This window comes from Paramormyrops kingsleyae, chromosome 7 (genome assembly GCF_048594095.1).
Source record: "Paramormyrops kingsleyae isolate MSU_618 chromosome 7, PKINGS_0.4, whole genome shotgun sequence".
NCBI classification, from domain to species: domain Eukaryota; kingdom Metazoa; phylum Chordata; class Actinopteri; order Osteoglossiformes; family Mormyridae; genus Paramormyrops; species Paramormyrops kingsleyae.
This window is the reverse complement of record NC_132803.1, coordinates 31,486,801-31,512,728: the sequence shown is the minus strand read 5'-3', so window position 1 is coordinate 31,512,728 and position 25,928 is coordinate 31,486,801. Positions and strand designations below refer to the sequence as shown.

At 42.4% G+C, this 25,928-nt stretch overlaps 1 protein-coding gene across 3 annotated transcripts in view; it reads left to right on the top strand.

Annotated features, from left to right (window-relative positions):
* LOC111843469 (uncharacterized) overlaps window positions 1-24,885 on the top strand; it is a 40,729-nt gene extending 15,844 nt beyond the window's left edge. The window contains exons 4-17 of one of the 3 annotated variants that reach the window (XM_023811107.2): window positions 879-995; window positions 4,546-4,708; window positions 5,343-5,509; window positions 7,037-7,270; window positions 8,139-8,220; window positions 10,196-10,308; window positions 10,632-10,862; window positions 11,682-11,760; window positions 12,143-12,193; window positions 16,577-16,716; window positions 17,978-18,214; window positions 18,969-19,044; window positions 21,174-21,281; window positions 22,043-24,885. In XM_023811107.2, coding sequence (XP_023666875.2) covers window positions 879-995; window positions 4,546-4,708; window positions 5,343-5,509; window positions 7,037-7,270; window positions 8,139-8,220; window positions 10,196-10,308; window positions 10,632-10,862; window positions 11,682-11,760; window positions 12,143-12,193; window positions 16,577-16,716; window positions 17,978-18,214; window positions 18,969-19,044; window positions 21,174-21,281; window positions 22,043-22,164 — 1,920 coding nt within the window. In that variant the 3' untranslated portion in view covers window positions 22,165-24,885. Of the gene's footprint in view, window positions 1-878; window positions 996-4,545; window positions 4,709-5,342; window positions 5,510-7,036; window positions 7,271-8,138; window positions 8,221-10,195; window positions 10,309-10,631; window positions 10,863-11,681; window positions 11,761-12,142; window positions 12,194-16,543; window positions 16,717-17,977; window positions 18,215-18,968; window positions 19,045-21,173; window positions 21,282-22,012 lie in introns of all 3 variants that reach the window. The other 2 variants (XM_023811106.2, XM_023811108.2) reach the window with 2 other exon arrangements.
* The last annotated feature ends 1,043 nt before the right edge of the window (window positions 24,886-25,928 follow it).

Sequence of the window (25,928 nt, the reverse complement as noted above, 5' to 3'; positions counted from 1 at the left end):
CCTGAGACCACTAGAGGGAGCTCTAAAAAACTGCCCACTTTTGTGTTATAGGTTATAATTTATTTTCTGTACACCAAGGTTCCTGAAATAAAATTTAAAAAAAAACATTGTAACAGTGTAAATATGAGCCGCGAGCCGCAGACAGCTGTTTTATTTCACTGTGGTTAAAAACAAGTCCGCTAAATAATGCTCAGTTTTTTTTTCTCCAAGTGATGTGTTGTTCTTGAAGGGGTATGTATGAGAAGCAGAAGATGTTGCCTGTGTCCTTCTGCTTTGCGATTTTGCTTTGTGTTTTTGCCCTGATTAGGCTATTAGACTTCCTCCATGATTCTTATGTTGTTGTTACTGTGCCTAAATGAAATGTTACCGTCAGTATTAACTGCCCGCAGTAGTAATAGTAGAATGTTTTTCACCGTAGCCTGTTACTAACTGCGCTGCTGTGCACATATATGTACGCACGTGCATGTGGTTGGGGAAGACATGGTGCACACCGAAAGCTGCTGTGTAATTCGAACCCTGGGAGATCTTAGGATAGACGTGCGTTCGTGAGTGATGGTGCCTCACTGTGACCTCCAGTCACAGACGAAAAATGTATTTATAGCAGTCTACCTCATTTCTTTATAATAAAGACTCATTTCCTGTGGGACCGTTTTTGAATTGTTTCTGCATCAAGCAGCTCCCTAAAATCCACATGCTATTTAAGCTGCACAGAGGATCATTGGTATGTGAAAATCCTGTTCAAAAGAGTGAGTGTATTTTCCTTTTGTTTACTGAATACAGGTTTCTGTCATCATTTAGAAAGCATTTAAAAGTAAGAGATGAAAGCCTTTTACATTTACTGTTTGAAGTCTAACTTCTGTTTTTCTTTTATTTTATAGTCGTCTGATATGTTACTCAACCTGACTGCGATGAAATCATCACATCTGATTGTCAGCAGCAATGTCAGGATTTCCATCTACGTCAGTGCTTTGGAAAATAAAGAGCACCTCAATATCGTAAGTGTGACTTCTCATCCATTTATGTGGCCTGCTTTTCTTTCAATTCAACAATAAGTTCTGTTTCGACTCGATTTATTTATTCAGTGAACCCGTCATGGGGATTGACGTGTCTTTCTGGTCTGTTCTTAATTGATTATTGTGGAGTATTGGCTGTCCCTTTTGGATAGCTGGGCTCCAAATCGCGAGAGGAAACGTATCCTGCTTTGTGTTTTTTTTTTTCAAATTCTTGAATTCAAGTTAGACAAATATTTTAATTAATTCATGCCATTTTCATTAGGAAACTTTGTTTTGAAATAGTTAAGTTTGGGGCCTTTTAAAGAGACCAGTCACTCCTCCCAAATGTAGACAAGGGCCTTGCAGCTCAGACCGTGGTTTGGATCTAACCAGTCCCATAATGCAGTGGGATTTGTGCACCAATGAAACAGCGGACTGGTGTCGACAAAAGGGCATGGAATGTAAATTGGGGGGGTGAATGAAATGGGGCAACAGGAGCCAATCCAGCCATGGGTGTCCGTGTTTAGTTTTTGCTCCGTATACCAATCTGACTCCCTTTCAAAGAAGCTGCTAATGAGGCCGTGGCTTAACATAAAATGATGTGACTCTTTGATTCAAAGAAACAGTTTTAGCAAAGCAGGATGCTCATATTTTGTTGGCCGCGCTACTGTAATTACATAGCCTATGTTTTGTCAGGAACTTTTAATCAAAAAGCTGGAATAATGCAGTTTAATGGATGGGTAACATTCTCTACTATAATGGTGACGATTTGATGAAAAGGAGTATGAACATAATTTTGTTTTTTGTCTGAAAGTTCAATTTAATGTGCTGGTGGAGAAACGCAAGTCAGACTTGGGCTGTTACACAGTTATGCAGTTCATCTGATTCGTTACCCAGAATCACTCAAAGATGGATATTTTCCTGAAGCTCATTGGACATTAAAAACCACAATTTGCAGCCTTTTAAAAAGGCATTTCAGGACATAGGGAGTTGGTGACCCGTACCTTTCCCTTAATCAGTCTGCGATTTGGTCTCCATAATGAGAGATGACAGTGACTTGGATTCTGTTCCAGTCCCCACTCAATGTTGATAACTCACGACCTTGTGTGTGTGTGTGTGCGTGTGGGGGGGGGGGGTCACCCATTTACCACCTGACCCATGTCGCACTTTGTTGCCACGCCAGAAGCCCTCGCTGGGGTTAATGAAACCGGTGGATCAGAGGGCATATGGACCCACCTCTGAAGGCCATATCAGTCCACCAACCAAGGCGTCAGGAAGGAAGTCTGGCTGACATTTTCTGGAAGATTCTGGGGCCTCATCCTATTGCGTCATCATATCTTGTGTGTCAGTTTTCCAAGCAAGATAAACCTCAGACATAAAACCAAATCAGTTATATTTTCCCTTTTTCCTTATCTTCTTATTTTCCACCTTCTGTCTTTATTTGTCATATCCTCATATTTCAGCGCCTCTGAATTATATTCAATAAAAACAGTACAGACTGAACAGTGATAAGACAATGACAATCCTTGGCAGTCTTGAGACATGTTCGACTATGTAGTATTTTCTGAACTCTACACGCATCACACTGAGGGAAATTATTCCATAAGTTTTATTGTTTAAAGTTTTTGGAGGTATATAGAACTACTGAAGCAGCACATTTTCATTTCATTTGTCATGCCAGATGCACAATTGTCAGTTCAACTAAAGTTTTCTGGCACTTATGGAGTGGATGAGTGAACCCAGAGAGCATTCTTAAATTATTGCTCGGAGATCTTGATGTAAACAGTGTTAGATGATAGAAGGTAAATGTGTCATAAAGCTCTATAGACCATCTACAATGGGCAACATGAGGCATCCTTACATTATGGAGGACAAGAGTACAGACATGAGAGAGATTCTCTAACTCTGAGATCCGAATACACAAGCCAGGAGGTGTGAGGAGAAAAGCCAGCGTGCTGCCAATGGAAAAGCAAAACAACATTATAAAGTCATGTGAGGGCCAGCACCTATTGCTGCTGTACTTTTTAACTAAATTACAGCCTTTGGTCACTATTATATAGCAAAAGACTCATGGGGTGACATTCATGCATATATGTATGTACAGATAGACTCCAGTGGCTCACATTGATGCACAAAGTTAGATCTCATTTGTCTCCTGTCCAGGAAAACAAAGGAAAGGCTTTGCTTGAGGACCACAGATGCTTTACTGTAGTAAATCTTTCTTTTGGGCTCTTCTGGTCCTAGAATAAAGGGAAAGGATGGGGGATCCGTACCAGGTTGGGTGATAATTGGATGATTGTGCCGAAGCACCAAAGCGTGCCAGCAGAGAAGGAACAGAGGCTCAAAGGTCACCCAACCTTCTGAGATAAAGTAGGAACTCAAAGACATTTTTAACCGGCAATTTATAATCGTTGGCTTTTGATTCTAATGGGTACCTGTGTTTTTCTTTTCTATGAATCATTAGTTGTTCAGCATCACAAGAAAACTCCATACTTAATGGCATGTTTACAAAGAGGTGATGCTTCCAGTTAGCCCTGAATATCTGGATATAGAAATATATGAAAACCAGCCGAAAAAGGGATACTTTTGTTGGAGTTGTGGTGACGTGCTTGTTGACCTAGACTTTGAGAGGGGAATAGATTGCTGGGGAGAATCAATTGATTTTCAAATGTTGAGGAGGCAACAGATGGAGTCTGTTACAATGCATCGGTATGTGTAGCATTGATTATTTTATTCTGATTACCATTAATGGTTTGGCAATTTTTTTTTTATCTCATTACTACTATTACCATATAAATCATCTATTCTAAGAACTATGGGTGGGAATCGGCAGTGATCGGCCAAATCAATGTGTGTCACAATTGTTAAACAGATTTTGCTGAAGAGCATTACAGGTCTGTAAATAGTTACATTTATTTAGAAACTGTTCTTAATGTTCAGGGAAGAGGTATAGAGATATTCAGTGAAAGTTTACATTTCACACACTTGCAGTTAGTTACGGCTTTAAATTGAGATGGTGCCGGAAAAGTCTCTGCAGAGGCTTACGCATGATAGCACGGTGTCAAAATCGTGCATGTCAGTCCCTTAATGAAATCGAGCTGTGCAACTGGGCAAATATATTAGTAGTACCAAATGTGAATGACATAATTTCAGTAAATTTTTAAATTGATGTTTAGAAACTGTTTTTTTTAAACTTTAAACATTAAAATTACCACCTTGAAAGAAATCACGATTTGTAACAGAATCGATTCACTCCCCCCCCCCCCCCCCCCACTAAAAATTGATATCACCAGGCAAGTTAAGCCAAATGCAAGGATTGTAGGATATTTAAGGATGTAAGGAATAGATGTTAGAGATGTATTTATGCAAGCACCATCTGTCTTTAGTAACCAGCTTTTCAGCTCATAATTGTGGGGATCCAAAACTTATCCAACACTAATTTCTATGCAAGAAAAGCAGGGACTTGGTTCAAACCAAGAGCCCTGAACCTGGGAAGTGAGAGCACGACCTTTGACCCGACACAATACTAAAGCTGCTTTGCTTCGTCCTACAGATGACAACCGATCAGGTGTCCACAAAAGGTCATGTATCAGTCCTGATGACCCTCCCTTCAAATGCAGAGGATCTCCTGAAAGGCGTCACAGCACTCTTCGGTGGCGTGACTTCTTCAACTTCGATTAAAGATCCAAAATCTATCAGTTTCTCTGGGGTACAAGGTATGTTCTGACTGACATGAGGCAATGTTCTCTAACGTGTCCCCTGAGCCAACTAAGATGAATCAGAATCGGCTGCTTATCTCTTTAGTAGAACATCAGCTGACATTTCAGAAGCTTTTCATGGCTAGGAACTGGTCCAGTAACATAATCATGAAGAAGTACAGAATTCTTCCACAGCTGAACATAATTAAGAGCACACACATACGTCTGGATTAAGTCTGATTACAGTTTCCCCTGCAGCCCAGTTAGAAAAAGTTGACAAGGATACTCATGGGGGTTTTACTCACACAAAAATATTCTGATGGCAGAAGGAAAAATTATTGGTTCAGAGATAAAACCAGTACCAAGAAACTAGAGGACGCTGGGCCAAGACATCTGATTGGTTAGTCCTGCCTCCTCCAGTTCCTTGGACCCTTGGTCTTTCTGCCCTCAGAACATTTTTGTGTAAGTAAAACTCCCACGACTAACAAGGACAGGCAACAAAATGCATCAGATCAATGGCCAGATTGTAAGCTTTGTTTATGGAAACACAGAATGCAGCAACTTGAACATGAACACAACGAGAGCTTGTCTACCTAAGATTATATGGCATTGTTTGGCTACAAAGAAGTCCTTCTTCCCTTGCTTCATTCAGCTAGTGGGACCACCCAGCCACCGACAGAACAAGCTATTGCAGATCTGAGCATCTGCAAGCAGTTGGAGCGGATGTCTTTTCAGATGAACTTATACACCTCCCCGGATTACACAGCCCCTGTAGACGTCACCACCCACGTTCAGATCGGCAAGCTCCTTTATGCAGAGGTGCAGTAGGTCTCTCAACACGTTCGCCATCTGCATGCTGCGAATGACTCCACACCAGTACTGGAAACTTAAAGTGTAAATTACACAGGACAACAAAATAAAAAAATGATCTTATACTAAATCGAGTGCGCTGATTGCAAATCTGAAGTCAGATTTATTGTAGCACATCAGGATTTAAAGTTTAGTCAACACGTTTAAAAATTTATCTGTACATTACGCAAAACTAAAACTTGGCACATCATCATCATCCCATTGATGCATTAAGAGTAGCAAAACTGAAGATTCAACTTGGGCTTATTGAATAGGTCTAGTGTTCAAAAGTGCTTAAAACTTTTGCTTTTGCGTTTGTGGATGGTAGTAGTATCCCGTTGTAGAAACCAACAGTAATCGCCCATCATGTTGGGATTAAAGTAGCCTTGATATCTTGTTTCCATGAGCGAAATATCTTGATGGAATCTCTCCCCATGTCGCTTACATCACCCAAATTTGGTGGAAAGCAATCCAGATGGGAGTGTAAAAAGTGCATTTTTAGAGACATCCGGCGACTGAGTTTCTGATATGCTGTCAGCATGTCGTTAACGAGTTCAACATAGTTTTCAGCTCGCTCGTTTCCCAGAAAGTTTTGCACTACTAGCACAAATGCATCCCAAGCAGCAAGTTCAAGTGGGTTGAGTAATGTTCTGAAAGTGGTGTCACGAATGACTTTGGGATTCTTGCGAAATACGTAAAAGCATTTCCATCACGATCCATTGATACAACAAATTTTTTCATAAGGCCCAGTTTTATATGGAGTGCAGGAAGGTAAACTTTCTGTGGATCGACTTATGCTGTACATTTTACCAGCCAACTGTGTCTTCAGTTCTAGGAGGCCAGTGTCTCTGTTGGTAATGATTTTTGTCATCATGACTATTCCACACGCACAAGAAGCACATATGTTTTGTGTAACTCAATTGTAAACCAAGGAGAAGCGATATTACTTTCAGGTCACCACAAATGTTCCAGTTGTGTGTTGAATAGTATAATCATTGCAGACTTAGCAGTGCTGATGTCTGCATACTGACCTGCCCAAACTTGTCTGTGAAATAGTTTCAGGGAAGTGTTCGATTCAATGGCTAGCAGACCTACTGATGCCAGCAGTCAAACAATAGATTCCTATGATCTTTACGCATAGAAGTTATTATGCATGAATTTTTGTATAACTTAAGATCCAGACGAGCTCAGATTTGGAATCAGCATACTCAATTTAGTATAAAACAGCTCTTTTTACTCTGGTAGCAAAATCTTGTTTTCCAGTGTTAGTATTACACGTATTTACCTAGGAAATCACTGCATGTCAATAAACTAAGTTAGCAGATGTTTTAAAGCAATTTGCTTTTACTTTTGCACATTAGATTAGCATGCTATTTGAAAAAAATTGGGTTGTTTTACTTAGGAACATAGCTTTTTCAGTTGTCGATTTTGATTCCTGAACCTCTTTCTCTGCATCCTAAGCAGACAATCCCTTGTCTTCTCCCTTGGGTTCTCTAGATTTCCAGCAGCATCACTCTGAGAGAGATCCTTCTCCATTTCAAAGTGACCAGCTGTTCAGTGTCTTCAGGCACTGACCATAACATGGTGTGGGATCTGCCCTTCACTGAGGTGCCCTGCCCTCCGCAAGCCTGTCGCCACAGCACCAGACTGAGCCTCTCCCCCATGGAGCCCCGAGAGCCGACCGCTGCCAACTGGGCCTTGGAGTGCTCCATGATGGTCTGGACCACTGAGGTTGGCTCACCTCCCACCATTGAGCTTCAGGGGACTCTCTAGGCCAAGGGCTTCAAACTCTTTTAATAACATGCTGCAATTCTTCAGACTTCGTAATTCCGCTAGCTTAATTGATTGTTGCTTAAGCATGTTCTCACTGGTACCCCAAAGCACTGATAGTCAATGTTTCTTGGACATGGGGGAATGTCAGGATGTTGTGTAATGTTAGAATTACAGTTGAGGAAAGGGTGGTTTTGGCTCATGCCTCCATTTGCATAGCACTGTATGAATGATAAACGAAGTACTTTAGCCAAAAACCTCTATACTCAGTCTGACTATAACTGAGTTCTGTTCACTGCCACGCCGATGGTCCATGTCAATCACGGTGCTGACCTACAGATAAGAATGTCATGCGGTGTGGCATTTTCCTGCTCGTCTTCTTTACGACACTGAATAATTTTAATCTGCAGAAATACATGTAATTAGTCAAGGGAAACCATGTCTAAAACCACTGTGATGGTTTGAACTTTATTTAAGCAAGCAATAAAAATTCTGATTAGGCTGACAGATTGTTTCTCAATAACTATTCGCAGAAAGTCTGAAGCATACGGACCTATATTAGCTTAGCATTTGTGTGGACCTGTATCTTTACTAATATGCTGGCAGTCTGATATTTAGTACGATGATTATTTATCTGTAATTGAACACAGTTGTACTGTATTGTACTCTGAAGGGAATGCCTCAAATGGAGACCACAGAGATAATTGTAGGCTAAACTGCAGGATAACTTTTGTTTTCATCCCATAAAGAAAAAGGTATATTATCACAGTACATATGCTTTTAAAAAGTGCATCGTTTTAGTCACCACCCAATTTTTTTCACCTAACAGAGTGATCGCCCCGTACCATGTGCATATTCTACGTCAGTGAAGCGAAACATTGAACTTACGCCTCCGTCCTTACATCCCGCACGTGAGTACAGTATCCATTCTGTTAAAGCTGTCCCGTAAGTACGTTCATACATTGCTTTCTCCTTTTTATAGTCCTTTCCACAGTGCATTGATGTTGCAGCACCCCTATGCACTGTGTCCAGATACACGGTACATAACACATTTCCTTTCAACTAAATTTGGAAGGTCCAGTAACATTCTGCTTCACATTTCGTGAACTAGGGTGAGAGGATGGACTCATTCTACATCCATCTGAGCCTTGGGCATTATTTTGCCTCATTCACAAGAGACAGATATAGGTACACATGTTCCAGAGGTCCTCCGTGTCAAATAATACCTGAGCTGAATGTCTATGTGACACTGTTTCAAATAATAGTACTTTGTACAGTCTGCCACTGTGGAAGACTGATTCTTGCTGATATGCCTTGTCTAGGCATTAGCTGAATGTCAGGGCTTCTCATTTGATCTGCTCACAGTCTTCTGGTCATGGTTGTTGATGGTGGTGGTCTTGACATCAGCTGGTTCACTTATTATCCTTTTGAGCTTGTTCCTAGTACAGGTCCTGACATTTTATAGGTTCCTTTATGGCTATGATGGCTACAATGACATTTTCCACCAGAAAATCTTGAGTTGTACTTCTCCGTGTTGATGTTAGTGCACTGATTTCTTTGTCTTTGGCTTTAAGTTAAAATTCATTCTTGGTTGTGTTTCTATTATTGGAATATTTATGAGTAGGTCTGCAGTGTCCAGTGTTGCTGCAAGAACTTGGTTCGAACAAATCTTTCTTCCAGTCTAATGGGAGATGATTTAGTTGACAATGGTTGTGGATTTAATTTTTATCCAATTATCTTCCCACCTGATATCCTGGTGAGGGTTGCAGGCTGGCACAGAACATAACATGGTTGTGTTGACCAGAGGTGGACATTTCAGGTCCAGAAAGTAAAAATCCAGACCAAGACTTTGTTTCAACTGGAACAGGATACCAGTCTATGGCATGGAAAGCACTTGCAATTTAGAGATGCTAATTAACCGTAAGTGTTTCTCAATATGCATTCTTGACCGTACTTGTGTTCTTTTGTCCCCGTTTTATGTCATCTTCCATTACTGAAAACCAGTTCCAGTATTAAGAACAGAAGTACAGAGGATGGTAAAAATCCCTAAATGTCATTCTTGTCCCCCAAAATATCAAGGATACATGGTTGCATCCTTGCCAATCAAAACCAATCCCATGATTCATTGCTCCCCAGGTCGTTTTTGGAAGGCAATTTAGCAAGTCCGGTCTTGCCAAGACCACAAGTAAGATCTTTGTGTTCCTGGTATTGAGAAACACCCCGTGTGTCTTTAGGCTATGTGAAGAAATTTCTGTAACATGGGGAGAATGTGGGGACTCCACATTCACAGAGGTGGGATTCAAACCCCCAACTCCGGAGGTGAAGGTCATCAGTACTTCCCATTCATCTCTTGTTTCACAATGACCATCCTGAATTTATAATTTTCTCCCCAGAGTAAATCTAAGGTTGAATCTAAGGTTTAATCTGTTCCTCTTGAAATGGGTATATATGGGAGTATATCTGGAGTAACTCCCAGAGATCTTGGCATATTTACAGACACCGTGAGTAGTCAGAACTGGATACGTTCACTTTCCATTCTTGATCAGCTGTGTGGTGACAGGAGCACCGTTCACTAGTTAGAAGCAGGCTGCTTCTGTTAGCAAGCTGTCATCAAGGTAGTGACAGCGAGGACAAGCCGTCGACATTTCTACGCATGGTGGATTTGCTCTACTTAATCAACGCTTTAGAGGTTGACTTTAGTGACTAACACAGTACCCGATTTGTGGCAAGACAGGGGATACCCGTATTTGGAACGAGAACTGACATCACCAAATGCTCGGTCTTCCTAATGGATTATAGGGGATATCTTTCCAAATATCATGATAATTTCTGCCTATTAAATGTGACACGGTGTCAAAGAAACTCTTTCTCTCTCATTTCACCCAGATAACCAAAAAGACCAGGTACCTCTGACGATGCAGCTGTTCATCACCCCAGATTTCATGGATCCGATCGACCAGACGACCCGAATTCCGAGGGACACGCCCATTTACGCTGAGGTACGACTCCCCAGGACGTTCAGGGGGTTGAGTGGCTCAGTGGTTTAGGCCTCTGTACCGGCGATAGCTGGGTTGAGGCCCGACCTCGGCAGAAGAGTCACATGTGCATTGGGCCCTGGAGCAGAGCATGTTCCTCCCCCCCGAAATGCTCAAGGGGAGCCAGATAAAAAACCTGACCTTGTGCTCAAATCCCAAGCTGCACTCTTAACGGTGTCTGCGTCTCAAAATGGAGGAAGATGGGATTTGCACAAAGAAGCCCCCTACTATGTACTTATTCTTAGAAGATACTGTCGTTTAAGTCCCGCCTCCTCTGCCTGCTCCAGATTTCCAGCAACACTCTGGGAGGAATCGTTCTCCAGTTCAAAGTTACCAGCTGTTCAGCGGCTTTGGGGTTCCATCTCGGCTTGGTGTGGGATCTGCCCTTCACAGAGGTGCCCTGCCCTCCGCAAGCCTGTCGCCACAGCACCAGGCTCAGCCTCTCCCTAATGGAGCTCCCAGAGCCAGCCGATGCCAGCTGGGCCTTGGAGTGCTCCGCGCAGATGTGCGCCAACATGGTTGGTGCGCCCTCCAGTGCCAGTCTGTTTAGCGCACGAGTTTGAAAATCGAAAACAGCTGCAGTATCAAGCATATCATGCAATGTGATGGGGCTGAGGATGTAATTAAGAGACATATTCGGGGTGAAGCCTTCCAGAAACTTTGGGCCCATGGTCTAGATGTAGCTACTTTAACTCTGAAGCCCCCAGTCATTCCTGGTGGTGTCCTTCCAATTAGAACCACTTAAACCTCCATAATAGATTCAATTTTATTTAAACAATTTAAAATCTATAATATTATGCTCCCTGATTGTTCTATAATAAAATAAGTGAAAATTCTGGTGCTCAGAAATCAAACACAGACCTTGTTAGTGATTTTCTTTTTTGAATTTCCCGAATCTGTTTAATAAAATACTACAGTGTAATGTTGAGTTATGCCAGCAAGCATTGATTTAATTATATGGTCATATAAAATGCAACAGTACTTTCCAATAAATATGAAAATTAATTAAACACTTCATATTAAACTCGTTTATGGAGATCAGTCACACTATATTGTGTACAGGAAGATCTTCAGCCAGAAATTACTGGTGGATTTTACTGTTACCCCCAAAATGAAGTTTTACAACAGCTTTAATGTATGTTATTTTTATTTCTAGTTACTGAAGGTAAAAGTGTGTTTTTACATCATCCATCCATTTTCGAACAGCTTATATTTCAAAGAGACTTTCAGCAGAGTTGGAATATATGCTATTGCAGCATTATTTCCAAATTATGCTTTTCGAAAAAGTTTTGTTTTAATTCCACGGCCCTAACAGTATTTCTCTGTTCTTTCCCCAGGATAATTTTACATCTGGATGTGTAAATGTTGGCTCAGTGAGGAGAAACCTTATGGTTGCCTCATATTTATTTCCAACCAGTGAGTACAATATCTATTGCCAAACAAGTTATCCTCTGTAATCTTTTTCTTGGTTTAAGAAGACTTATCTTGGATTTTTTGACACAGAATATATGGCCTTGGCAGGTCTCACACCAGATATCATTTAATTCCTGAATGTAACTTTGTGTTAAGATACTCAGAGGTTAATAGGACAGGCAACCTGACACATACCCCAGTGCATCATTTTATTCATTGATCAGTCTGTGGCCTTTGGAAATGACCTAAGCCGCCCACATGTATTGTCCTTTTAATTCAACCAGCTGATGTGCACTTTATAAATCAGTTTGTGTAGTTCACAAAGGGCAGATACGTGATGATGTGGTTGTTTTATTTCACTGACTGTATCATCTTTAATTTCCAGGTTTACCATTTATGGAAGACAGCCAAGCGCATGTATTCAGGGAGCGTAAAGGTAGGTTTCAAGGATTAACAATTTTGCTGAATTTAAGACTACTACACAAGCACATCTTTGCTTTGTTTTTCTCTCGCAGCAATCCTTCTTCCCACAATGCATTGCTGTTGCTACATCCTACAATGGACATTTCTTTGCTACTAAATTTGGAAACAGCAATAACGTTCTGCTTCAAGTTTCACTTAACAGGGTTAGAGGACGGACAAGCCACACCTAGCTGAACATTTGGTATTATTCACCAGAGACAGATATAAATATAGGCTTTCCATGCAAAAATCTCTGAGCTGAATCTCCATGCAGCACTGTTTTGGTCGACACTTGCTCTACCAAACGTATAAGAGTTATGCCTATTGACCCACTTTGCCTGGACATTAGCTGAATGTCAGGGATGGCTGCTTGATCTCCTCAAAGGCTGCTACCCATGCCCTGACAGTGCCGTGCTTCATGGCACCTAGTCCATGTCTTTTCCCCAGACAGGGTTGTTCCTCTGTATGACACAGGTCCCATCGGAGAGTTGGAGGCAATGACCCAGTTTTCACCTCTGGTGTAGCTTCACACCAGAACATCTCCTTCTGGAGTGAAGTATATGACCTTTGAACTCTCGTGTGCCTTCACACTTGACATCGCTTTGCTCCACTGCTTTGTCTGTGGAGGCCTTAAGTCAAGATACATTCTCAGTTGTTTTTCTTTTAGCTGTGAAGAATTAGAACCTGTTCTTTGGGCTACTGTGTTTACAGTAAAGAAAAAGCATGTAATATATGCAATAGCATTGGGTTGTCACAAAAGAATTTTGACTTTGATACCAATATCACAGTTTTCGATAACGATATGATACTATGACAAAAATTAAAGAACATTAAAGTCCAAAGGTCAATTGGTTTATTTTATTTTTTCTATCATTTGCAACTTTTATATATACTTCAAAACAAAATACAAAACTTTCTTATAATAAAATAACCTTTAAATAAAAAATAACAGTTAAATCTTTCAGCAGTCAGCATAAATATAAAAGCTTTTCATTAACAAACAGAAGAAAATTAAATACCTAAAATAAACTTAAATATCAAAAGTAAGTTTTGTAAAATTATATTCCGATTTTAGTCATGTAACAATGCCTTCGATCTATTTAAAAAGTGTTGCAACAAAAAAAGTTTTAATTGTATGCTTAATCTTGACATGATACTTTGTTTTCTTTTAGTATTTTAAATATTAATACCATCAAAGTATTAATTACCAAGTTTTTTACCAACCAGCTGGTTTTTGAGCTCTCAGTAATGGTTGGGACGGTGGTCAGCGAGATGTTTGGCCAGGATGGAGGTGTTTCCAGTCTTGCTCTGCCCCGACTTATAATACTTTTTACACACTAGCCTGTTCATGTCTTATGAATTACAGTCTTCGTCAGCAAGATAAGCAACTTCACTACAAGCAGTCAGCATATTCCTGTATCCGTGTTTGTTCCGTCTTTAGTTTCTCACTGAACAAATTAAAGAAACTGCGGTCAGATGTGTTGCTGCGTCACGCATCCATTTGTGAATGAGCGCGATCGTGAAATCACGATGGCCAGATGGCACAGCGCCGCCGTTTAAATATGGAAGCTACCGAATGCTCTAGCACTGAATCATTTACCATTTCAAAGTATCGAAAAATACCGAAGTTTCGGTATAACAGTAGTATTACAGTAGTATTTGAATGCCTGCCAAAAGACGATGTGGTTGAGAAAGCCGTTATGAGGCAACCTGGATGTTTTCTTTCTATGCGGAATTAATGTTGCTATTCCTTTACAACTGCCGGATCCTTTCAGTGTAGCCAGAACTAGACAGAACTAGATTTGATCACGTTCCATTCTTGATCAGCTGTGTGGTGACAGGAGCACCATGTACTAGTTAGACACAGAAGGCTTCCCTTAACAAGCTGTCATGAAGTTACACTGGCAAGTGGCGACAAAGACAGGCTGCTGTCATTTCCATGCATGGTGGATTTCCTGTCCTCAATGTGTGACTTAGTGTTTGATGTTAGTGACTAACGTCGTGTGCAGTTTCCAGCAAGGGAGGGGATACACTTTATTCTCCGCAGTTCTTATCAGTTCCTATGAACGAGCATTTTATTGGTTGTCAGCAGGGATCATCAACCTGTCTGTATGCAGACAAACGTGTCCCAGGCAAGACTGGTCTGTGTCTTTGGCAAGATGTTTTGATTGAGAAAAAAAAAACTATGCAGGTTACGTTTGTAAATACCAAATCAGTGGTAAGAATTGCACTTTGATCAAAATGTCCATCGGAATTTGCCGTGGTCGCGGCTCATGTTTTTCAGTACTGCAGTCTTTCCTAATCCAGTCCGCGGGGACCCACAGACAGTACACGTTTTTGGGCTGGGAGGGAGCAAAAATGTGGACTGTCTGACAGGGAGCTGAAAGGGAGCAAAAACATGGAGCATCTGTGGGTCCCAGAGGACTGTGTTAAGTTCTTCAACATCAGTAGTGACCCAGATAATCTTGAAAAAGTGCCATTTCCCCTTTTCTGCTTTTTTTGTGTGGCACCAATGGTTTTTAGATGCTCTTTGTTATTCCTGAAAGTATCTAATATGGTGTCTAGTTAACTTTGGACTCTGGGAAGGCTAATTAGCATTAGCACACTGCCTTTGGGAAATAAGATCATCAACGAGCATCAACCAAATGGACCATCAAGCTCTGCTTGCACAATTTTAACTAGAAAGGAAAAGATTACAATATAATGACGATAGTTTATTTGCCATCTGTACAAGCACAAGCATTTAGGACTTCTTTGGCTTTTGCATATCCCATCTTGCTCTCCTATGAGAGCAGGGTAGGGGTCGGGGCAGGGTACTGGGCCATTTTTCTGGCACCCCAGAGCAGTTTTTTGGGTTAAGGGCCTTGTTCAAAGCCCCAACGGCAATAAGATTACTCTGCTAGCTATGGGATTCAAGCCAGTGACCTTCCGAATACAGGCACAGACTTCTAGCCTACAGAGTCATGCAGCTGGGGAGCCTACTCAGCCTTTGTCCCATTGGCTCCCGGAAAAGCACAGGCAGATGACACCTCAGCGCGCCCTTGTGTCCTCCTTGTCAACAAGCATTTGCAACTGCGCTCGGTGAAAGTCTGCTCCTCGACTTTCTTTGTCTTGTTGTGTTGCGTTAAAATCTGCCCACGTGAGGACAGCGGTGTCTCGTTCTGAGGTTTTAGTGTCGCATGGGTTAGCAGCACATTGCGCAGCTTGCTGCAGTCAGTAATGCGACTGTATCTAGCTCCGTGTTTATCTGTTTCACATTCAATGTTGGAATCAAGCCGTGAACTGCAGAATTCTCATCCATCGTTAAGACCCGGTTTGGCAGTTGTTCTTCAGAGCCTGTATTGCGCTGTATCTGGTTTTTATCCCGCAGGCTTTCTCTGGCAGGGGTCATGTCCATAATGTTTTCTGCTGCCCTGTTCTGTGTGGAATTGTCTCACACACTTCCCATTTGCATGAGAGTGTTCTGGTATGAGGATTTATAATTCACAGTGTTGACTTACGCCAACAGTCCTGCCATCTCCTGTGCCATTGATTTACTTTCCCCAAGTTCCTCTTATGGTCTTTGAATTAGTCATGATGACCAGGGACTTTAGAGAACAGTGTGATTCCGGCAATTTAACAATATCTTCATGAAACTTCCAGGTTTTCCTGGCTGTGATAAGTTCCTGAGTGAGCTAAGTTTAAGCTCCGAGGACAATATGAAGGTCTTTGTTGCTTTATATCAGAAAGGATGTGAGATCTTAAACTGATTACAGTATAGTAGACAACTTAATAACTACTTTAATATGATATTTAATGATTGGTAAAATAGTTGACAGGACTAACTATATATACAGCATTTTGTTCTGTATTAATATGAATTTATCAGTGTTGCGGTGATTTAATAGTTTGGTTTCTTCTGTATAGAAAAGATATTTTCCGTAACACTTAAGGCCATGTTTTTAGTAACTTATAAACACATTCATAATGTATTATAATGCATTCATAAAGCATTACAAATATGACTATAAATATTTATAAAAAGACATGACACATTATAGCCACGTTTGTTATACATTATGAATGCTTTATGAAGCTCTCATCTATCATGCACTATAGATACCTTCATAATGCATAATACATATAGCTAAGCCTTTTGAAAAATGTTTATAGCCACGTTTGTACTGCTTTTTGAATGCATTATAATCACATGGCCTTATGTATAACTGTATTTTTTGAGTCTGAGTTATTTTTTAATTGTAACAGTTTGCATTTGCATTCAGTTCATCAAATTTTTCTCGGGTAACGGTTTCTGCTGCTGTGTGCCCCGTATTCTCCTCTGTAGACACAGGAGCCCCCTCTCTCTCTTTTCACCCAGACATTGGGCCCAGCCAGCCCGCTCCGGATAGCCAGAAAGACCAGGTACCTCTGCTGATGCAGCTGTTCACCTCCACGGATTTCAGCGATCCGATCGACCCGATGACCCGGGTTCCGAGCGACAAGCCCCTTTATGCTGAGGTATGACAGGCCTCCCCAGGACTGTTGACACCCCCTCCTGCTGTCCATATACAGAAAAGTGTGTGACTCTTAAGCAGCAGCCAGCATAAACCCATCAGTCCCACCAGCTTCCATAGCAATTTAACCAGTACAGAGCCACGGTGAGGCACAAGGCTGGGGACACCCTAGACCAGTGTTTCCCAGTTCAGTTCATGGGGACCCACAGACAGTGCACATTTTTGCCTGTAGGAACTGGGAGCGAACAGAAATGTGGACTGTCGGGCAGGGAGCTCAGAGGGGGCAAAAATGTGGACTGTGGCAGGGAGCTCAGAGGGAGCAAAAATGTGGACTGTCTGGCAGGGAGCTCAGAGGGAGCAAAAATGTGGACTGTGGCAGGGAGCTCAGAGGGAGCAAAAACGTGGACCGACTGTGGTTCACCAAGGACCGGATTGGGAAACACTGCCTTAGACAGGATGGAAACCCCATCACGGGGCACAGATTCATATATGTGATAAAGCACTAAGCTTAAACAGCATCTTTGGACTGTGGGAGGATGCTGGTGCACCGTAAGGAAGCCGTACATTTACATATTTAGCGGATGCTTTTGTCCAAAGAGAGGTTCAGAGAGCAGGGTGCAGACAGTGTTCCTGGAGCAATTGGGGATAAGGGTCTTGCTCAATGGCCCAAATGGTTAAATTATTCTGCCGGTCATTAGATTAGAACCAGCAGCCCTCCAATGCAGAGTCCGAACCCACAGAGCCACACGTGACCCTCCCCTACCCACAGACACCCAGATCTGCATAGGCAGAACATGCAAACTCAGATCACGACCTTGACGGTCTGAGACCACAGTGCAACCCACACTCTTAGACAAAAGGGAAAAAATTTGTTTTGCTTTGCACTGGGTCTGTACCCTTGTAACTGTACATTTTAAGGTACAGAAATGGACTCTGAGGAACATCCCAAAGGTACAAACAGCATTAATGTACCATCAATGTTACAAAAATGTTCCTCAAAGTCCATATCTGTACCTTAAAAGGTACATTTACCTACAGCTAAGGGTACAATTGGCAGACACTTGAGGGTACAGCCTCAGTGACAAGCAAAGGTACAAATTTTAGAAAAAAGAAAAGGTACAAATCTTTACCCTTTTTTTCTAAGAGCCTATCCAAATCACAGAATATAAATATTTGGTTGTATTTTATTGTATTAGGTGCTTTTGCCTGTACTGTAGCTGGTTACTCGCAGCTCCTTACGTGTTTTGGTACCTCGCCCGCTACAGGTTGCCTACCGCACGCTGGGCGACATCAGCATGTCCGTCTATCTCCAAGTGACCACGTGCATAGTGACCTCAAGGTCCAGCTGCGACGCCAGCCTGAGCCTGCCCTTCACCACCGAGCGCTGCCCGGCCAAAGTCTGCCCCCACAGCGTCCGGCTCGGCTTCTCCCTCCTGCCCCTCCAGCATTTGCGCCCCAGCAGCTGGTTCCTGGAGTGTCCCGTCCAGATGTGCTTCCCAGAGGTCAGTGTGCCTGCCAGGCAGCCCTCCGCGTGTCACACTCCTTTCCCAGCAGGCCGTGCGTTGTCAGTCAATTCCATCATCCCCAAGTAGCAGCATGACATTGCGCTGCATCGTCAGTCGTATGACGTAGCGTGATGAGTTTGAGAAGGAGGAATCGGTGCCAGGAACCTACTGGAAAGCTGATAGCTCCAAGTGTCATTATCCCCACCCAGATACCCCACGTCTCTCCCGCTCAGTGGAGAGAGGCACGGCCTCAGGGTGACATATTACCAGCTGGTTTTGGTAACACTTTACTCAAGGTCCAGTCTTTAGTAATTCATAAACAATTTCATAGCAAGTAATAATGCATTATAATGCTCGGTATAAGCATTAAGGGTGCTTTGTACTGCATTATAAAGTATTATATAGTGCATTATAGATGAGAGCTTCATATGACCCGCAAGGTTGACCCACATCCCTAGAGTAAAGGGCTACGCTCAAGGGCCCAATGGTGGCATCATTTAGCCGGTCACAGGATTTACAGAAGCCCCTTTTCATCCTGATCCACTGAGCCGCACACCAGCCCCACATTATGCAACTATGCACTTTTTGTCAAATTATATAACATAATACATAGAATACTAGGTTATATATGTGTGTCTCGGATCATGTTTTATCTTAATTATGCAAGTGAATCCAACGCAATCAATTAAGGCAGAACAATAGCAGTGTGCAATAGCTAAATTTTTGCTGATTGTTTTTTATCTTTCATCAGGGGAATTATCAATGCATAGATGTTGGCTCCGTGAAGAGAAATTTAGAGATCACCAGAGCATCCTTATCTCCAGCCAGTGAGTATCTGACCAGAGAGCTTTGTCTAGACTGAAAACCGTAGCACGAGAGAATATTTTGTTCTCTTGCATTTGAGAAACAATCTGCATCATATTATTCATTCACTTTGCTTTTCTTCTTGTTCAAAATGAACAAAAAACAGTGTAACTCACTGAATTTAAATGAGAAAAAAAACACCCTTTGCCTTGAACTCCAAAGACTTCCTTTCAGCGGTCGCCCTACGACGTGTGATGGCCGTTGGCTGTCGTCAAGTTGGCGACTCCGGGATGTCTGCTGGGGCTGGGGGGCGGTGGGGGTTCACCTCCGGAAGCTTCTGTTGCCTGACCTCCTGGTCGCAATCAGGAATGGGGGGAGCGAGAGGGTGGGGGCGGATTCTCTTTAAAGCGAAGCGCGTGCCTTGTCAACGGCGTCAGACGCTACTGCTTTCCGCTGATCCAGAAGCGATTCGGGGGGGGGGGGTCGGTCACCTGTGCTTCTGTCCGCCTCACTGTCCCGTTGTCTCGTACAAGTCAACTGATTTTTTCCTGCATCTGTATTTTTTTGGTGACCCTTTATAGAAGGCGATTAGCATTGGCTCTGGGTGGAAATAAATAGGTGTGGACGTGATGTTTGTTTTTGTCTGTTTTTTTTCCTCTGTTTTGTGTCCTGGAATGGGGTTGTGACTTCAGGGACAATAGGGTTTGCTGGGGTGAGGACTGAAGCCAGCAGGGGAAGCCTAAAGCTTCCTGCTGTGAAATAGCCCTCGTGCGGCTGCTTAGTGACCTTAAAAACCCGCCAGGCGCCGATGCCAATGACATCACTAGCAGGGCCGGGTTCGCTTCTTCCCTGTCAGTCATCCTGCTTTGGCCCCAGCAGATGCACGGCGGCCATCGAGTCCACAAGGGATCATTCAGCTTCACTTCTTATTTCCTTTCAGATCCTTGACTCGTTTCTTTTGTAACAGTCGTCTTTATGATAGAGGGCTGATTTACTGCACCCCCGAACCCTCCCGATTCCCCCCAAGAAGACAGAAATCCGAGCCCCTCCTTCGCAGGCCACCTGCTTCCTGTGCCTGCTTCCACAGCTATTAGGTGACACTTCAGAATAAGCAAAAAATAAACATTTTTCCATGATTTGATTTGGTCATGTGACACAGGCCTTTTTTAAAGATATAGAAATATTAGATAGATAGATAGATAGATAGATAGATAGATAGATAGATAGATAGATAGATAGATAGAATCCCAGTTATTCATTTTGGTGTAGCTATATATAGGAAATATATAACTATAGCTGTATAAGAACTGGAGGCCAAGAGAAACAAAATGGAGCATCTTTTAGCACAGAAGGCCGAACTCCATGTGCGCTTAGACTGTGAGGACCAGCTGGGAAGGTCACAGTGTAAGTGAGAGCCTTTCAAGGTCAGTGCCTCTTAGGGCCTGGCGATTAGCTGGCTGACTCTGTCCCGTGATCCACATCAGGGCTCAGAGCAGTCAGAAGAGGGAGGGCCTACAAGCCCACTGGTTATGGCGAGAGTGGGGGGGGGGGGCGTCCCCGGCACCTGCTGCTGGCTTGTTTGGCTTTGTTGGGAAAAGAACGGGGGCTGGTGGTGGGTGGGGGGGGGTTGTGCTCTTGGAGGGATGAGGCAGAAGGTTGACCGTGATGTCCTTTAACCAGAATAGCTGTCAGATTACATCACGTAACCAAGTAACTTCACGGACATCTTTTTTATTCAAACAAAGCGACTTGTGAAGGCGATGTTCATTCGCCTGTACAGCTGGGTATTTGAATGAATGAGTGCATTTTTAGGAAGTTCATACGCTGCCCTCTGGGCTTCTGTTTACTTTAGCTGAAACCAGTTTTTGACATTTGTTTGATGGCAATAAATTCGGCAGCCAGCCTGCTTGGATGTTCCTTACCCCCTACACCGGCCCCCCATAACCCCCCCGCCCTTTGTGTAGAAGTCCTCCTACATGCCTGGCTCATTGCCCTGGTCTTTGACATAACAGACGTTGTGAAGATGACAAACAGAGTAGTGTTTAGCAAGAAGTCGTATCTGAAATTAAACACGACCCTGATAGGAAGCCTACAGGAAGTGTATCATTGCAGTACTCTGCTTATCCTAACGCGTTGCATCTGTCGTTTTCAGGGCAGTGTGTTGATTTTGGTCCCTCTGCTGTCCTGGGGGTGGCTTTCGGGGGGTTCCTGACTGGCGTGGTCTTCGTGGGAATTCTGTGGTTCATCAGAACGCGTACTGGTGAGTTCTCAGTCCTGCTTTCCTGCCACAGAACTTTTGTCAGGATCTAAAATCAGCAAGATTGCAGATTCCAGATGCTGTTTTTCTTTGGCATTGCTAGATGTAACGCCTTGGCCAACAGTATAAGACAGAGACAAAAATTGTATAAAAAATTTGATCAAGCCAGGGCATGGAATCAGTCCATACAGGGGTGCATGGTTTTATTAAATATTATATATATCACATATGATGCATTTAATCAACCGAAAATGCATTTTCACCCCCTCCAAATACATGCAACCAGCCCTATGATTTTGCAAGACATCACTGTAAAAAAGCTAATTTCCAAACAGCATTGGAATCCAGATTTCACCTATGGGTCCAAGCAATTAGAGGTGGCGGAACCAACTAATAAGATGTTGGACCCACCTCCTCTACAATCCGATTGGTTACCTCTCTGAACCAATCATTGTTCATTCTGCCCTCAGAACATTTTTGTGTAAGTAAAACTCAACCATGAGCCTCAGTAACAGCAGATAGAGACAAACAGGTTCAGAACCGTCAGCGCAGCCTCAGGGGTGGGTTTGTTGTTTCTGTGGGCCCACTCAAAAAGTCACTTCAGGGCCATCAGATCCAGGTAAACACTGCCGCAGTGTAACATGCTGTTCTGGGCTAAACTGTACGGCATGTGCTGATCCAGTGACTTCACCTTCTCACTCACTGATGCCTCTTTTGTTTTTTTTTTCACTAAGGGTGATGCTTCTTTTGTGTTTTTCATGAAGGGTGTCCCCGTTTGCAAACCAAGCGGGACCCGGTCTCTGCCATCCCACCCCCTTCTGAAAACAGCAGCGCCAATGGCAGCATCGATAGCACCCAAAGCACCCCCACCAGCAGCATGGCGTAGGGAGGCCCTCTCAGCTGGGTGCTGTCCACCACACCTCCTGTAGGAAGTGCGGGAGGTAGGGGCTGGAGAGGTATGGTTAACTTTGGGGGGAAAGTTCTGATCTACCCTCCCAAAGTCATCTCCCAGACCTCTTAGCAAAACAAGACATGGGAAGTCAAGAGAAAGGTCTGCTTCAAGCAACAGGAAAAGCAAAGACTATCCCCCAAGGACTAACAGGAAATTTGTTACATTCTTTTTAATAAGCACTGGTGCTCCAATAGCCACTCAATAAGATGTCTACAGAAAAAAGCCAAAGATAGTCTGTCAGACATTGTGCAGCACACTGTTTTGCCCTATGGTGCCTTCCGTAGATTTGGCAAGACATTAGTAACTATTTTGAATAATCTAGACACAGAGATTTTAACTTCCTGTTTCCCATCAGGATGGTCCGTCATCTTTAAAAAAGTTTTCTCTCGTGATATATTTATCTTCTGTGGGTTTACCACTTTCCATGTAATTAAGGTTGTCTGTTATCAGACTGAAGGTCGTTTTGGAAAAGGCTACCTCTAACTTCTGCATGATTGTAACCATAATGCTTTCGTCTTGGTTGATACCCTACATGAGCCTTGTTGCGTTAGTCGCCTTAAGTTAGGCTGTCTTCCCTTGTTTTTTTGTGCCTCCACATCATCATTGACGGAAATTGCTGGGCAATATGTCGTAAAAAGGCACCCTTAGTGTCGACGAGAATCGGATGCCTTTAGTAGAATCTTCTATAAGTTGTTCTCCTCAAATGCCAAATAGAGAAGTAACCACATATTTTTTAAGATGTTATCAGATAACAAAAATATTAATCTCAGGTTACACTTTCTTGCCTTTTTTTTTATATTCGAGAGTGATACATGGCTAGTATTTGACCAAAGTTGAAATGAGAGACTGAATGAAAAGTAAATGTCTATATATATATATTGTTTTTGTGTCTTATTGTCCAGAAAATATGAACTTATGAGATTTGTATCCTCAGTTAAATGTACTTTGTTCTTTGATCTGGCTGGGAACAAAGAAATTTTTCAACCCTGGTGAGGATGTCGAGCACTACAATATACATGACTTTTTTTTTTTTTTAAATGTCATAAACCTTTGCTGCATTTCCTGGAATTTCAATTTTGGTATCTTGACTCTTGCATCTTGACTCTTTAGATTTTTTTTTCCGAATGACTTCTTAATCGTTTTCTGATTCTTTTCAGTAAGTACTGTACAGTTTGAAAATTGAACATTCACTTGATGTAGCTTAACACAAGATATATGTCACACGTAAATGTTTTTCACTTAATGTTGGTGTATTGAGGTCGGGTGACACTTTACATTGTGTTTCTCTTTCTATATGTGTAGTGTGTTGCGTGCATGTGTGTGCGTGAGAAAAAAGAAGAAAGATAGATTTTGTGTGAACACAAGGTGTGGGCAAGTGGAGGGAATATTAGATAAATATTTGCCACTTGAGTTGGTGCAATATTTTGAAGTATACATTTATGTTACATAGTATTTCAAGTATCTCCTATTTCATAATAATTTTATTCCTGTGTTGTTAGTTACTTTCTTACTTGTAATGGCTATTCAATGGTCTAAATCAGTGTTTCCCAACCCAGTCCTTGGGGAACCCCGGACAGTCCATGTTTTCGCTTCCTGTAAGCTCCCAGCCCACCTGTACCAGGGAACTGGGAAGGAGCAAAAATGTGTACTGTCCGGGGTTCTCCAAGGACTGGGTTGGGAAACACTGGTCTAAATCATTTTGAGCTTAATGCCAAAATACATGTGTCTTCTAATGAAAAATGTAACTGTCCCCACTTAGGACTGATTGTGCAGCCGTGTGTCTGCTGTTAACCTTCTCTCCCATTGTGTACTGTGGAGCCATGATCTGTGCTGTACAACAAAGAGCGATTGCTGGTCAAAACTTGGCGGTTAACCTAGTCATCTCTGACAGTCCGCAGTCCCTCTCTTGGGCCTCTTCATCCATACCCTCAAGAAGGGAGACTCACAGCATAGAGTGGAGATGATCTGGTTGGCATGGAAATTTTTTGGCCTGGAGTGACAGACCTTCCTTGGGAAGGACGTCAAGACAGACATTTGGAGGGGGACTGGGGGGGTGATTGAGAGGCACGTGGAGGGGGAGTCACACAATCCATCAGCCCATTTGCTCCTCGTCACCGTGGCTCTCTTCTTGACCTCGGTCAAGTCTTTCACTCTGAGAGATACTACATCACCGGGCAAATCACTAACTCTGCATAAGAAGCACAATTTTGCCTGTTTGTGTAACAGTATCGTCTCGTGAGGAAAGGACACAGGGTGGAGGGCAGGGCCCCAAGACATCGCTTGGGTGGTTTCAGGGAAGCGACACAGCTGACAGCTTTGGGACCCGTCCAAACAGTTTACAAGACGACCAGCGCTGAACCCCCCCCAGCCCGCTGCCCGGAGACAGCACCACACACATCTCTGTCAGTGTATTGTATGTCTCTCCTTATTTTAAGCAGGTGAGACAACGTTATGTGCTGACCAGAGTGTGGAATTTTCCAGACTTTTCTGGAAGGGAGGCTCTCTCTCTCTTCGTCACTGTTGTGTGTCTTCAGAAATGCCCTTGCAAAGCCTTGCCTCACTCATCGATAATTGCAAATTCACTTTATTTTGTAAAGGTGTCTTTTATATAATTTTCATTGTATACAAACAGACATAAATAAACTAATCTAAGTACGCTTGTTGTATTCATTACTGCTGATATACCAGCATGGGTTTCCTCTCGTTGTTTATAGACAGTATGAGTAATCAGACCACGTTCTTCCTCCAAGTCCTGCACCAATATATATTTTATCTATGGTCTGTTTCTTACTTCCCATTAAATATCAAGCACACATACTGTATCTGCATTATTAGATAGATTAATTAAAACCAAGCAGTAAGACATCTATCAAGAATCTAAAATACTTTATTAATTTCTGGACTGGAGCTGAATTGCTGAAGTGCTCTTTAAATGAATGCTTACAAACATTACACTTGGTATATTTATTATTCAGAGCAGAGCTAATGATAAAAATAACACATGAATCCAAAATTTTATAAATGAAGGTTAATGCAAAGCAATAGTAATACGTAAATAATGGCAAACAGGCTTCCATCACTCACCTGTTTAGCACTTCCTTGAAGCAGACTAATCTCTGTTTCCATCTTGACATCCAGCTCACCGGGTCTGGCACCTTATTACCACAATCAGCTTAAGTCTCCAAGTGGCTTTTCCTTTGGACACTTTCTTGGTTCAGAATCATGCTGCAAAATTTTGCTTATGTTGACTGCCACCTTGTGGTTTGTGCTATATATTGCAATGGATTCACCTGCGGAAGAAAAAAACATTTTTGTTCGGATGCATAATTTAAAATGTGGTAATATGGGGTTTCTGAAGACGAGTAAGAATGCGTTTTACATATTAGAGGCTGAAATGTACAGTAGAGCAACCATTGGCTGCTGATTGATTAAAACGTTACTGTTCTTGCAAATAAGACCTCTATAGAATGGGGAAAAAAATCAAATTGATAGCTTTATAAATTATGTCATCTATGTTTCATGGACCGTGGACTTGATTTTGAATCTTCTGCAGTGAAATGATTTATTGACCTCAGACTGCTCTGTTATTAATTGAGCAATTAACACTAATGGTTCAATGCTTCCTGTAGTCTCACACAGTCATCAGTCAACAACAGGTCTTTCATCTACAGGCGTGTCATGCCTCGATTTGTTTAGCT